Below are 16,133 nucleotides of genomic sequence, written 5' to 3'. Positions count from 1 at the left end.
TTGATTTATTTTGTAGATACCCGTTATCAGTTCAGAGTGTTTTCTCCTAGTTCTAATTTAAGAAGTTTAAAAAAAATCATGAACGGACATTGTGTGTTTTCATATGCATCTATCTTCCTCTATTCAGAAGATCTATGATTTTTCTCCTTTCATCTGTTAATGTGAATCACATGGGTTGATTTTCTAATGTAAACCAACCTTGCATTCCTGGGATGGACCCCACTGTGTCATCATGCATTATGCTTTATATACATTGCTATCCTCAAATTAATATTTTAATTTTATGCTCATGAGTGAGATTAATCTATACTTTTCCTTTTTCGTACTGTCCTTGTTGGTATGCTAGCCATACAGTAAGTTGGGGAGTATATTTAGAAACAAACTTTATGTACCTTCTCAAATACCCTTGACTGCCTCCTCTTTCTCTGCCTTGACTTGTAACTCATACATTGTGGAATTTCCCTCCACTTTCAGACTTTAATGAGACGCAGCATTACAAGACATGGGATCTGAATTCCTGAACAGCTGTTATGAGGTGGATAATGCAACCCAGTGGGACAGTCAATCAGCCCTGTGGCAAGAACACTGACCAACGAGAACTGAGAGATGGGAGGTTACCCGATAGCTAGATTACTCCCTTTTCTTTCTCCCATTGGTTACTCCACAACATTGTTTCTTCCTGGAAACCTTACCAGAAAAGTCCACATGCCAAAAGTTTCACATGCTGAGTGACCTGATAGGTCTCTTTCAACTCACTGTGAAGTGGCAGTCAAGACAGTAATGCGTCACAGCATATTTCATAGGATTCCCCTTGTTTTACTTCCATTTTTCTCTCATTTTTTCCCTGAGCCTGTTTCCCAAATGAAGTACAGTATGTGTTAGTATCTTAGTCCTTGCCTCAGGATCTGCTTTCTAGAAGACCTAAGCTAAGGTCAGGGTTATACCCTTTGTTCTATGCACTGCAGTATTTTCTGTAAGATTGCAGGACTTTATTCCTTTAAAGTTTGATAGACCTCACTAGTAAACCATGTAGGCCTGAGTTTTTGTGTGGAAATATTGGGAACTACTGTTTCATTAACTTTAATGGTTGTTAAGACTACTCTATTCAGGTTTCCTACTTCTTTGTGAAGCAACTTTCAAAAGCTAGCTTTCTAAGAATTTATCCTTTGTATCTATACTTACCAATTCATTGGCATAGTTTATAACAGAATATTTTGATTATCTATTTTATTATACTTTTATTAATATCTGTGGGATCTATAGTGATAACTGTATTTTATTCCTGTTACCTTTTGTTTATTTAGTTGGTTGGTCTGGTTCTCTCTTCCTCTTTTATCAGTCTTGTTAGGGTTTATAGATTTTATTTGTATTTCTGAAAAACCAATTTTTGACTTTGTTGATCTTCTCTATTGTGTTCATTTTCTATTTCATTACTTTGCTCTTTAACACTTCCTTCCTTGTGTGTGTGTGCTTATTTTGGTCTTCTTTTAACTTCATGAATTGAATGCCTAGCTCATTAACTTTTGGTCTTTTTTCTTATCTAGTATGGACGATTCTCCACATGTTAGTCTAGTATCCTCTAAATACTGCTTTAGCTGCATTCCACACATTTTAGTAGATAGTATTTCTTTAATATACAGTTTTCAATATTTAACTTCTGTGACTTCTTTTCTCATGCGTTAATTAGAAATGTTTATTAATTCCAAAATATATGGGAGCTTTTCCAAAGATCCTTTTAAAATTGATTCTACCTTAATTGCTTTGAGGTCAGAGAATATTGTGCAGCTTTGCAGCAATCCTTTGGAATATACTGACACTTGCTTAATTTGCAAGTGTATGGTTTTCATACCATTCCATGTGACTGAAAAAATATGAATGACAATTTTGGGACACAGAGTACACAATTAGTACTTCGATTTTTCTACATATTTCCTGGAATATGTCTGCTTGTTCCATCAACTACTGAAAGCATCACATGGTTTTGTATTTTTCCTTGCAGTTCTCTCACTTGAGTGTTAAGGTAGTTTTATTAAGAGCATATCAATTTACAATTATTTCATCTTCGTGGCGAATTTAACCTTTCATCACGTGAAGTGACATCTTTATTAAGACTCCCAAGTAAACTGTTCACCCTCAAGTCTTTTTTCAGGGTCTGCTTCTGGGGAAGCCTAAACTAAGATAGATAGTTGGTCCACTGGAATGTTGTAGCAGCACAATAACTAAGACTGTCACCTGTTGTAAATTGGCACTGGGTCCACAAGGAAAGGGATGCACTACCTTATGCAATCTCTAGCATGCTAGAGAGATTGGGGTGGTGTTAATTATGATTGGTTGGTGGTATTAATAGGTTAGTTGTTGCTAAGTGCAATTGGTGCACAGAAGGAAGAAAATGTCAGGCAAAACTCAGGGCATGGTGTAAAAGATCTCCCTGGCAGCATTTAAAGAAATCCTTAGCTCATGCAGTTGAAGGGCAGACTGTGCTAAAAATCAAGCCAGAAATTACAAATAAAGCTGAATTTAGAGCTCTCACAAGTCTCCTGTCAGGCCCTAATAGATAAGGAAGGGGATACTGAAACATGGAGTGGGAACATCTGGGTGGAAACAGAGAGCTCTGAACCTCAGATTTCTCTGAAACTTCTAGGCTAGCCGTCCACCCCTCTGCCTGAAGACCACATTAAGGCCCCATTTGAAACATCCCTCACAAGATGAAGTGCTTGCCTCCCCACAATCTGCCCCACCTCATCTCATTGCTTCTAGTAATTGCTTCTAGCAGCCTGAGGCTTTGCTAGTTACAACCACCTAGATAAATCTGACATATGGGGCATTAAACAGAACAAAAGTGTCTTCAAAGGCAATTAAAAAAACTCTGAGCCTTCACCACCTAACACAACACTGTGCTTTTTGAATTGGAATTGTTCAGGTGCTGACCAATGACTTAACAGGAGCTAATTTGGCTTTCAGTATGTGGTAGCTATGATAAAGGGTTCTCTGCCAGTAGTAAGGCAGGAAGAAATGACCGGGGTTTCCAGTGAAGTTTGTTGTTCCCCGATATTACAAGAAGCCTTATTCACCCTCCCGTGTGCCTTCAATCCCTTTCCTCAGTGATGTTAGGTCACCTAGCACGTCACTCTCTTTGCTGAACTCAAGTTCACTGGAACTGCAGGCACTAGTAAAGGATGTTTTTGATGCATTAAACACCTTGTTTTAGAGGAGGAGGTGGAGGCCTAAAGTGCCAAACAGCCAGCAGCAGAGCCAGGACTGCAAGGGAGGAGGTTTTTCCACCTCTAAATTCTTGCTACTTATTAGCTTTTATGATCTTAACAAGGACTTAACTTCTCTGGGCTTCACTTTCCTTATTGGAAAATCGGAAATGATTCCTTTACTCAAGAGGATGTGGGTTAAAGGAAATCGTGACTGTGAAGGTACCTGGCGTATTAACAGGGCCTCAGCAAAATGCCCCACAGTTGCCCTCCCCCTGCCCCCGAGCAGCTCACTAGACAATGGCCTTCCTCTTGAATTGTAGCTCGCTAAAAATATGCCTCTTCAAAGGAACTGGAAGCTAATTTTTTCTCTGTTCCCCCTCCTACAGTGCCTCTTGGGATTTGAGGCAGGCTGTACCTCAGATTTCAAAGAAATGGGGAGAAGCAAGACCTTCTAAGGTCTAGTTCAAACTGAAGGATCCCAGGGTACATTGGGTCTTGCTGTCAGAAGGCTAAGGTCATTGTTGCTTAAGAAAGCCCCTCAGCCCCCAGATTTCTCCTCCCCAGCCTTGAGCTGTTTCCATGGAGTCTCAGTGAGCCAAAATGCAGGGGCCAAGAGTCAAGGCATCAGAGCCAGGGTGACCAACTGAAGACTCTACCACTCACCAGTCACAACTTGGACGACCTGCCCTTTCTGAGCATCGGTTGGGGGGTAATAATATTACTGTCATCAGGACTGTTGTGAGAATCACACATCGTACCAGCACACTGGCCCAGTGCCCAGCAGGCAGTAAACTTAGTGACTCCAAGGCTTTGTTGTACATGTGTGTGCTGCACACTCCTGAGGACAGGGTGGGGTTACAGCATGCACCGTGCAGGTACCAACTTCTACCCCTGGTTCCTGGCACGCACCCAGCAAGGCAGGTTAACAATTTTAATGACACACTAAAGAGAGACAGGCAGACAGGCAGGTAGACTAACTGACCTGTGGATGTTTTTAAGAAACCCTGCTAAAGGGAACTATACTCAATATTTTGTAATAACCTATAAGGGAAAAGAATATGAAAAAAAGATATATATGTATGTATAACTGAATCACCTTGCTGTACACCTGAAACTAACATAACATTTAAATCAACTATACTTCTATTAAAAAAAAAAAACAGGAAGAAAGAAAGAAACCCTGCTAGACATTAACATGTCATGTTCGGATGACTGAACTTGGCGGACACCATCTAAAGGATCATGGCTTCAACCTCCTTTACTCTGTCCTTCATACGTTCACCCACAACACATAAAGCACCTTTCATTTTCAACAACATACACTTTGGCAGATAAAAACGGTGACCCACACTTTCATTTTCTTTATTTTTCATTGATACCGTATGAATACAAAGTTTCTAGAAAGCTACAAAATGTCTACCACTTTATCAAGAAGGCATCAAAATGTGTCACTTTGCAAAGACATGAAAACACCTGCAGGAACTGACACAAAAATAGCATTTTTAGAGTGATGAAATAATTGCACTTAACTGTCATGGATATTACAGTTATCACACATATGTACCGCGAAAGCTAGAATACATTTTTTTTTTACAAAGCACTTTATAAAAAAATTCTCTGCACACAAACCCTATAATTTTCATATAACTATCATACTAAAGATAAATTCACTTTAAAGCCAACACTTAGAACATTTTTAAACAAAAAGGTACCAGTACCTAAACACAGACGTTAACAAATACAAGAATACTGTACTGCCAAGAGGTTTAACCAAATGCCTTTTCAAAGTTTCTGCAAACAGGTTATGAAAACGTATGTGAGAATTTGCCCCCATCCCTCTATCTCTCCAATCCACCCAAGAGGAACCTTACTGCCTAAAGGCAGGCTCCCCAGCCCACTCCCAGCAGCAGTACAATATCAAAGGAACCACTGACCAGATGAAACGCTTACGTCACAAGCCCATTTCATACACGTGACACGAAGACACAGACTGTGAGAATCCCATTAAGTCATTTAGAATGTGAACAAACACACGTGGCAAAAACCGATTTACATAAAATTTAAGCATATTAAAGAATTAAAGGCTATTCAGGTTTCTTTTTTAAATGTTACAAAACTTTTTTTTGTCATTTTTTTAGGCACATAGTTTTTGTTTTTACTTTTTTTTTTTCCTTATCTGCAGTCATGAGCCTATTGAAAAAGGCCTACAGAAGTGACTCTTTCAAGGAGGTAACAGGGAGATTTTTTTTTTTTTTTAGAGAAGTGCAGTTAATATCTAATTTACACAGTGAAACTAATCAGGGAAAATGACTGATGCAAAAAAGAAAAGAGAAGGAAGGAAGGAAGTAGGGAGGGACTGAGGGAAGGAGGGAGGGAGGGGGGGAGAGGGAGGAAGAAAACCAGAGACTGGTTTCCAATTGACTTACACCTAGATTCTGTCAGCCTCTTTCAGAAAAAGGGGAAGGAGAAACAATTTCATAATGGAAGGCAGACAAAAGAGAGCCAACACGATAGAGGTGGAGTCTCCAGGAATCTGACCCCCTTTCATGATGAACGAGAGGGAACATAAATGCTATTTCAAATGCTAAAATGATGCAGTGGGGCATATAACAGACTCAATGCAAATTCACAGAGAATAAAACAAGTTTACGGCTTAGGAAGTAGAACAATAAAGACAAATATTTCATCTTATTTAATGGTGCATGACTTCAGTGAAACTACCCTTTGCAATGCAATTTTAAACACAAAACCTTCATTCTTAACGATATAAGTAATGAGTTAATGAGAGAAAACTATTGCCAAAGAAAGCACAGTAACAGCTGAAAAGGGAAGCAGGAAAATAAACATTTGATTAATTTCTTCCAAGTTGTGGCGTAGTCCTGACATGACAGGGAGGGGCTGAATTCAAGCAGCTAACTATAACTTGTGTTGAGCAAGTTTCCTTTTCATTTAATTTATTTTTTCTTGTAGAAATTTCTATGAATACTCACAACTTGGTGTGGATGGAAATCGCTCCTGAAATTTCAGACAGCCCAAAAGAGGGTATTCTTAAAGACACCAGGTAGAGACAGACGGACCATACGCATTCAGAGGCTAACTTTCAAAGATGTCTAACGTCACTGTAAAGTCTATATTGGTAAAGAAAAGTCTTTTTTGTCCTGGCTTTTGTTTGGCTCGTGTTTTTGCCTTCTCATCCTTTTCACTCCTTTTCCTCCCCTCTATCAATTTTCCCAATTTACACAAGGTTTTGATAAAAGCCAACACGGACTCTCAAGGGTCGCCCTTTGGAGGGCTGGAACATTCTTCGAAAATCCCGAATTGTGAGTGGTGCTCTGTGGAAGTTTCTCATAGCACATTCAGACAACACTCAGAGTCAACATTTTCGCCCTAAGAAGAACACTTCAATTGTAATGACCCTAACCCAGTTTTCGTTCTGCACTGTCCTCTCAGTTTGAGGCTTCCAACTTTCAAAACGGTATCACTGCGTTAAACCAGAAGTGCGCGCTGTCATCTGAGGGGAAAGGCAGGCCTCCACAGACTGAACATGAGCATAAGAAGGACAAATCTGTCCACCGGCCGAGAGTCTGCGGTTTGTGTGCAAGTTCCCTCAGGCGGACGCAGGGCTGGGTGACGGGCGGAGATGGCGCACGGGGTCACGGCACACAAACACACCAGTTCCTGGGGGCCCTCCTGCCGCTGTGCGCCCCGGGGGCGTGGGTGGCAGGGGCTCCCCCACAGCAGACAGACAGCGCAGCAGGCAGGGTCCGCGTCGTGCTCTTGTGAATGGAGGCCTGTGGTTGGTTACTATCCCAGTAAACCAAAGGCATTACGGTGATCTCAGAATATTTTTGGTCTCTCTACAAATTATCATGATTATGGCAGCACTTTTCTAAGCTGGAATCTCAAACCAAAGGCACTTTCATGCTAGAGTGCAGAAGATTCACAAATAGCTAAGTATTTGGTCATAAATTTAAAAGGCAACATTAAAAGTATACAATTTGCTTTTCATAGTAAACTACGAAGTTGCAAAACCTTCCATTTTGGTATAGACATTTGACAGTGTGGTCAACGAACTGACTTCTGTTCATTTCAGATTTCAGACCAAGAAGTCAGTTTCCTATAGAGCTGGAGAAAAATGGGCTTACAAAACAAAAATGAAAACAATGCTTGCTTGCTCAATTTTAAATACCATGCCGATCAGTAAAGGGACATCAAGAACTGGTATGAGAAAAGGCTGGCGGCACGACTAAGTATCACTAAGGCACTGCTTACTGAACGCTTTGGCAGCTCTGAATTGAAAACTTCCTACAAAAGTTAACAGTAGTAAGAGAAATGCTTCCAGCTTACAAAAGGGCTCACAGTTCCGAGGCAGCCTTCTGCACTGCAAACCCTACACGCAACATCGCAAAGATTTAAGGCTTTTGAGAAATGACATGTGCAGGGTTTTGCCACAGAAACATCAACAGAAAGAAAGAAGCAATGCAGACGTATCCTCTTAATGTCACAGGTGTGAACACCAACACACAAAATTGGTTCTACCCTTCGTTAGAACAGGTGTAGTGTACCAGAGCATAGACAAAATCATACAAGTTATCGGTACCTGGTTTGAAAAGTTGACTGTCATCTTGTGTGATTTAAATAACTTACGTTTGTACAAAAACAAACTGCAAAAGCCACTAGAGTACTGAGACCTAAAGAAGACTTGGGTTTGTAACACCAAGTTCTGGGCACGGGGGCTGTTTTTTGGCTGGTCCGAGCGTGGGACTTTGCTGCTGGGATGCTTTGTAAAGAGAAATTTGACTCAGAGCCTGTGGCAGGTGAACTGTCCTCAGGGTAAGGAAAAGGCTCATCAGCTTTCCTATCTGCTTGCGGATGCCTCCCAGACAAGACACTCCAGGGAGAGAAGCAGCATCACCACCAGGAGATGCTGCTGCTCTGGCAGAGGAAGGGGGTCTTAACCTCCCTCTCTCTTCCGCCCTGAGCACCAGAGAGGAACGACCCCCACCAAGAGGCCAAGAAGTAAGTGTCAGGAGTCCCAGAGGCTTACCTTAATCTGTCACTGACCAGCTGGGTGACTTTGGGCAAGTCATCTCCCCCCTGGGCCTCAACTTTCTCATCTACAAAATGGAGGTCACAGGCATCACTCATTTTATTGTGCTTCACAGATATCACAGTTTTTAAAAATTGAAGGTTTGTGGCGACCCTGTGGCAAACGAGTCTACCAGCGTCACTTTCCAATAACGTTTGCTCACTTCACGTCTCTGTGTCTCATTTTGATAATTCTCGCAATAATTGAATAATAATTCAACTTTTTAAAATTACTTTCATATTTTTTATGGTGACCTTCAAGTTTCTATTGTAATTGTTCCGGCATTTTTTAGCAATATTTTTTTTTTTTTTTTTTTTGCGGTATGCGGGCCTCTCACTGTTGTGGCCTCCCCCGTTGCGGAGCACAGGCTCCGGACGCGCAGGCTCCGGACGCGCAGGCTCAGCGGCCATGGCTCACGGGCCCAGCCGCTCCGCGGCATATGGGATCCTCCCAGACCGGGGCACGAACCCGTATCCCCTGCATCGGCAGGCGGACTCTCAACCACTTGCGCCACCAGGGAGGCCCTTTAGCAATATTTTTAAATTAAGGTATGTGCACTGATTTTTTTTTTTAGACATAATACTATTGCACACTTAACTACAATAGAGGGTAAACATAACTTTTATATGCACTGTGTGACTCGCTTTACTGTGATATTTGCTTTCTTGTGGGGCTCTGAAACTGAGCCCGCACTAACTCTGAGGTATGCCTGAAGACTGTGCTTTCCTAAAGCTCAATGAAGAAAAATTCGATCAGCCCTCTTCCAAAATGAATCCCTCTCTCCACCATCCTTAAAGATGAAATGTTCCAGAGGTTTCTGTAAATTCTACAAAAAAGCAATGAGTGCAAGGCTAAAAGTAGAAGACCAGAGGAAATTTATTGAAATGATTAAAGGTTTGATAATGAGAACTATAACCTTATGAAAAATAATAAAAATGGGTGGGATTTTTTTTAACCTGATAAAATAAGCAATGAAGAGCAAATTAGAAATGCTCTTTAAATAGGTGTGAGTTGATTATAGGGATGATGGTGGCCAGCTGTCCCCAACTTTCCCAGGGAGGGAGGAAAGAATACTTGTAGCAGAGAGATTCTGTTGTGAAACAGAAGTTCTGAAACAGGAAGAAACATGGACACAGTATCATTGGAGTAATATTCCTACCTGTCTCTTGATGGCCTGAAACAAGGCTCCCAAGAGAGAAGCTTTCTCCGGGTAAAATGTAAGGAGAAAGAAAACCTCAAATATGGCATTTATGACCTGTCAGGTGCAGGGCAGTCGTTCTCAACCAGGGGCAGTTCTGTGCTCCATGGCACATTTGGCAATGTCTGGAGACATTCTGGGTTGTGACAACTGGGGAAAGGTGTATCTAGTGGGCAGAGGCTAGGGATGCTGATAAACCTCCTACAATGCACAGGACAGCCCTGCACCACAGAGAATTATCTGGTCCAAATGTCAACAGTGTCGAGAAAGGGTTGAGAAACCCTGGTCTAGGGTAGCTTAGACGTTCTGGGATTCTAGGACATGTTCTGGAAAAGCCCCAACTTTATTTAGGTCTCATGCTAAGATGAAAATGAATACCAAGAGACCAAAGCCCAGTTCTTCAGCTTCTCCCTATTTAGGCTGCGGAAAGTGGCCTCTGAACTCTCCAGTGAAAGCACAAGATGTCCCTGAATCGATCCTGGTAGTGGAGGGTCAACCAGGAGATAGAGCACCCAGAAAAGAGCAGTGAGGACAGAGCTTTGGAAAGGCTTCTTTATGGTACAGAAAGCTTTACGAAGGGAGGAGACTCTGCCATAGAGGGTGAAAGACCAAAAACAGACTTGGATTCGATGTTATAACACAAATCTAATCCCAGAGTCTAATTTGGGAGTGACAGAGAAAGGGCTAAGAGGTTGGACCAGTGGTTAAGACAGGGAGAATATCTGCCCTGGAAAAATCTTTAGAAGGACAAGACAAGAAGTAAACTTGTTTTAAGAGCAAAAAGCGATCCTCAAGTTCATCCATGTAAACCCCCAAACTCAACTACAAAGGCATTCGGAGGAAGAGGACAAGCATCAGAGGGCCCAGCCTAACTCTGTGAGTTCAGCAGACCAGGGTATGCCCTTTCTCTGCAGCCAAAAGAACTACCCTCTAGCTGGTGTTCTTGGGTCTCAATCTATTTGCACTTTGAAAAAAGTAAATCCTCAGAGCCCTCCTGGCAGCACCGAAGAGCCCCATTCCTGGGAGAAAATGTGAACCAAATACCTCTTGCCCTGAAGTTCTGGGATGGCGTGGCTTTTAGCCACATGAGATCATTTGCGCCCCTTGGTCCTGAGAGACTGGGGGTAACACCTTGAGTAAAGACACGGGAGATGGGAGCAAAAGAAGCATCCCTAAGAGGGGTGACCAAGAGAAGTCATAAATATATGACCAAGGGAGAAGCTTAATGCTTGGGCCAAAGACCAGATAGAAGGGTGGGCCACTAGGGCAATTCTTCAAAGGTCCACTTGGAATCAGGGAACAAACTGTAGTCTCTTTACGTAGGGAAGATACACACCATGCTACTGGCTTATGTAAGGGATGTGTGTTCCAAAAGGGGAAAGTTCTGTGCTTTCTCCTTTGGTCTTCCCAGTGACCAGGGTCATGGGTTTGGGAGAGGTCAGGCTTGGTTCTTCTATTTGCCACGAGCCAGCCACCCCCTCATGACCACCAGATACTAATCAATATATAAGCAGGGTCAGAACAGGTGGTGGGACAGGGAAGGGGGTGTGTAGGTTATTTGAATGTAACAGAACAAAGTTTTTATTTTCTGGCTTGACGTAAAAGTCCTGACATGTTTCACAACTTACAAAACATTTTCTAACAGTGTTAACCTATTCCTGACAATTATAAAAAACGTCACTTTCCTCCAGGAAGTTGGGGAGTATGCCCTGTCCCCTTCCCAATGAAGCACTTATGGAAATAACCCAAGACATGTGGCCACATCAAACCAACTCTGCCTGGACAATGCTTTGGAATATCTGGGTTGGAAAGTTGAATTCCTCCTAGGAAGAAAACCTCCCAAATGTGCCTGTTTGGAAAGGGCAGAGATAGATAGCTGAGCCTCTTCAACCTCAGTCAAATAAGTATTGTGACTTATTGAGAGATGTCAAGCAAGTGCGTGTCCTTAGCGAATACACCTAGATCTACGGACACAGATTGAGAAATACACACATATCAGCACCTAGAAAACTGAGTGACACTGAATAGATGTTCAATAAATATGTGTTGAATAACTATATATGTATATGTGTATATATGTACACACAAACACACACGTACACATATAGTTACAGCAGGTTAATATGCATATTGGATCACCAGAAATAATTTACCCACATGCTGGTGAGCATGCTTGTGATTTTCTGGGGAGCAGAGATCCTAAAACTGATGAGCCTTTTATGAGTTTGGTTGATGAAATTTCTCCCAGCCACAGGGTTTTCTATAATTTGCAGCTCACAGTGCAGTATTCATGCCAATTTTAAATTTTTGTTATTAAATTTCAGTGGTTCAAATATTTACTCATCTTAATAAAAAATTTGGTTGTCCATATAAAATATAACTGCACACACAAGACTATAAACATTGTAAGTTTAGATTTTCAGTATTTATCTACTTATTGCAAAAAGAGCCATCTTTTCTTTTTCATTAAATAATCATCACATTAGTACAATACAATTTTATATTTTTTAAATATACTATATATGTTAAGGATAAGGGGTGAAGTTTTCTTCCTCTGTAATAGCTGTTTCAAGAGTTTAATGGATTAGGAGATTAGTTTTAACCTTGAGGAAAAAAGTACAAATTTGTCTCATTAGGATATTTCTACCAAGCATTTCTTAAGGCTATATTTTAACATTTGGTTTCAAAAAGAAGGAAAAGTTTCATTTAAAAAATAATTTAGTGAATTACATTCTTTCATAACTTCCACCCTAATTTGTTACAAAGATAAGTCTAAAGATTCTTAGTTTTGTGTACTAATTTACATTTATATTTAAAGATTAATTTTACTTGTATCTTAAGAATTTTATGTTGAAAAAAAAAAACACTAAATACATTTGTATAAAGGCTGTAAATGTCCAATGGTAAATGCTCTGTCTTAATTTCTTTTTTCTACCACAACAAGAAACAGGTCTCTGCAGACAGAGACTTGGGTTCTTAAGGTTCACCTTTCTGAGGAATTGTGGGCTGTGGATCTGAATAACACACAGAAACAACTCGATTTCTCTTTTTACAACTGTACCAGAACTTCACAGCTACAATGAGTATGAACACATGAAAAAATGACTTCACTCAAACAGGATTTAGAAAAGTTGGGGTGACCTCAGGGCCAGGGCAGCACCCCTGCGTGGTGAGGTTTACAGTCAGTCGTTCGATCATGGAGAGAGTGTGTGTGTGTGTGCACATATGTGTGTGTGTATATACAGATATCTATATATATAAATAACCACGGTTAGTCCTTTACAAGCCTGTAAATATGATGCTGTGCTCCATGTTCACTATTTGAAACTTCAAATACACAGGCCATGCACAGGAGAGTTTCTTGTGTATCCCTGTTTGTTACCACCTGTTTAAAAAAAAAAAAAGTATAAATGGAAAAGAATATGAAAAAGAATGTACAATATATATAGGTATAACTGAATCACTTTGCTGTACAGCAGAAATTAACACATTGTAAATCAACTATATGTCAATAAAATATTTTTTAAAGTATATATATATATATATATATATATATATATATATATATATACATATATTTATATATCAAACACCACATGAATGAAAACATATTCCATCTGAGCCATGATGACTACGATTTACTTGGAGAGGAATATGGAGTCCACTGTTCAAAAAGTGGACTGTTAAGAGATCTGCCCAGCCTCCCTCCACCCTCTCCAGCACAAACTCAGGATATTACAGGTCCGACTTAAATCCTATTTAAGCTTAGTTACCATATGTAAGGAAGACCTTACAGATTGGGTCTCACTCAGAGAGCCTAAGAAGACACCACAAGAATTAGTGTGGGGTTTTTCTTTTGTTTTGTTTGTTTGGGGGGGGGGGTGCAATTTTTTTTTTTTTACAACACAGAGAATTTTCTATAATTCTGTTCCATGGGACAGTTATTTATCCTAGGGACTGTCTCCTATCTTATTCCTAAACCTCTACTAAATTTTGTTTCACGATAGCCAATGGGAGACAGACATAAGCTCTGTGAGTGCTTTGCTCATCACTGTATTAACATGCAGTGCCTGGACTCAGTGAAATATATGCTGAGTAAAAGAACAGTCACACAGTTCAAACCCATGTTGTTCAAGGGTCCACTGTATTCGCTGAATGGATGGAAATTTACAGAATAATAGCCACCATCTGTTCAGTGCTTACTATGCACCTCCTCAGTATTAAATGCTTTACAGAAAGTATCTCATATAATATTACAACAACTCTAGGAGCAGGTGCGATATCACTCCCTCTTTGACAAGGGAGGATGCAAGGGGTTAATTTGTTTAAGGTTATACTAATGTCAACGAAAAACCCAGATCTTCTGAATCTGAAGACCTTTTTCTTACCTGTTATGCCATGCTGCTCTAGATAAATGCATTGATACAATGATGAATCATCTAATTTTTTTTTTCTGGGTAACAAAGTTTTTTTTCAATACTGGTACCCACCTGCTTTTCTAGTCTCACTCCCTGCCACTTCCCTTGCAGATCAAATACTCCAAATATGCAAGTCTTCCAGCCCTGAAATCTTTCTCTCCCTCATCCCTATATCCAAACAAATGCCGTGTCCTGCTGCTTTTACCTCCTGAATAATTCTTGAATCCATCTCCCTTTTCCCCTGCCACAGCCCAAGGCACCAGCAAAGCTGACCTGGACTCCTCCACCAGCAGCCACCCTTGCTGGGCACCAGTCTCCCCTGTGCACAGTGGTCACAGTAACCTTGAAAGAAATATGAATCTGACAACAACAAACTCCTGCTTAAAAACTGAATGGCCTCTTTTAAACTTTAGGATGAAGAGAAAACCTGTTCTCATCCGACAAGGATGAGAGTGAGCGGCCCATTCTGGCCGGTCCTACCTGGCCAGCCACACTGCTCTGTTTCCAGTCCTCGTCCTACCACATTCCCACCTATGTAAGATATTCTTCCCTACCCTCTCTGCCTCTCTATCCATCTGGAGACACCTCTCAATTGTTTCTTCCTCAGGGAAGCATTCCCTGACCTCCTATTACACGTTCTCTTGTCACCATGCACCGACCTCTACCAGCCGTCAGCCACAGGTGCATTACACGCATTTTGTGACTCCCTGTCCTTGATGAATGCCTGCCTCTCTCACCAGACCCCAGGATGCCTGGTCCCGCCTGTCTAGTTCACCGCAGCCCCGCGGCTGACATGTCAGTATGCACCCACCGAAAGGGCCTTTTCTTGGTAAATCTGAAAAATGTCTGCTTGTCCATCAGGCAACTTTAATATCATCTTTTAACATCCCTGAGAATTCCCCACCTCATTCCAAGCACAGGTGCCTGCTCAGGCAGTTCAACTACTCTGTGCTCCCATGATGTCTGTTTCACAAGTTTACTGCAGCCATGATGGCCTTGCATCGTCATCATCTATTTACCCGCCTCGTTCTCCCTACAAGGCCCAGATTTCCTGTGTTTTATTTGCACTGTATTTCAGCAGCTAGTACAACCTTTCCATAACTTAGCCGAATGAATACAAACATTCTCAATAACCTTTGAGGTGGAGAGGGCAGACTTGAGCACTTTGTTGGTAAACGGAGGAAACTAAGGTCTGGAGACTTTAAATGTCTTACCCAAGTCTTCTCATTCCATGACCATGACATCCTGCAAAGTGTCTCTTCCATCAATTCAAATCTTAATTTACGTCTATCACTGGCTCTGTGACCTCAGGAAGGACTAACATTCCTTATCCATAAAATAGGAATAAAAATGACTTCACAGTTCTGCAGTGAGAATTTCATAATATACCTACAAAAGATTCAGCACTGTGCCTGGAACCTCTATGATCTATTTTACCTTCTTGCAGACTTTCTATGAAAGACTATATCCTATTTAGGCTTCATGCTTGAGATGAAGGAAGAAGGAAAAAACATGTTTCTAGCAACCCGTGTGTCTGAATATGACCTCAAAAGATGATCGGAATCCTTGGCCCACAATTCAGTCGCTGTCTTCCTCAGTCTGATTGCCACCATTAAGGCCCCAAACCTATAGGGTCACCTCAATTCCTGAATCATTCTGACGAAACCAGAGTCTAGCCCACCAGCCAGTAAGGCCTGGAACTGGCCACAGGTTTTGTATCTAATGTTCCCAGTAAAACACCTGCAACTGTGTCCAGCAACTGTCATTCTGGCCATGTCCCTACACCTGAGGAAGTGCTGAAAGGTATGATCCCTCCTGTTTATCAGTGAGATGACTTCATTTTCATTACCCAGGAGTGCTGGCTTAATTTCAGTTTTTCTACAGAAAACTATTACTTCTAGCAAATATTTATTTGCTACTAATTCTATATTTATTTGCTTCTAATCCTTCATATCAAAGGGATGTATATAGTTGCTTAATGATACATTTTAAAATTAATTTAACCTGTTAAGTTAAATGGATGGAAGTCACATGTTCCAAGGGCGCATTACTGATATAGTTACATGGGTTTTGTGGGTAATAGATACTTACAAATTTCCCTGATCATATTTGTCTTGGCTGTGCCGTGAAGTCGGGTTTTAGGGACTGAGGACATATTCCTTAACGTGCTGAAACAGTCTCACTGGTTTGTAAGAAACATCTAAGACTCCCTCCAGAAGAGGGGG

The 16,133-nt window shown here is 41.0% G+C and overlaps 1 protein-coding gene across 9 annotated transcripts in view; it reads right to left on the bottom strand.

Moving 5' to 3' along the window:
- Window positions 1-4,544: 4,544 nt before the first annotated feature.
- Window positions 4,545-16,133, bottom strand: part of TEAD1 (TEA domain transcription factor 1) — a 266,377-nt gene continuing 254,788 nt past the window's right edge. For all 9 annotated transcript variants that reach the window (XM_060104071.1, XM_060104068.1, XM_060104069.1 and 6 more), the window contains one exon: window positions 4,545-12,875. In XM_060104071.1, the coding sequence (XP_059960054.1) occupies window positions 12,762-12,875 (114 nt within the window). In that variant the 3' untranslated portion in view covers window positions 4,545-12,761. The remainder of the gene's footprint in view (window positions 12,876-16,133) is intronic.

This window comes from Mesoplodon densirostris, chromosome 7, assembly GCF_025265405.1.
Source record: "Mesoplodon densirostris isolate mMesDen1 chromosome 7, mMesDen1 primary haplotype, whole genome shotgun sequence".
Classification (NCBI taxonomy): Eukaryota; Metazoa; Chordata; class Mammalia; order Artiodactyla; family Ziphiidae; genus Mesoplodon; species Mesoplodon densirostris.
Note: the sequence above shows the minus strand (reverse complement) of the source record. Positions and strands in the feature narration are given on the sequence as shown.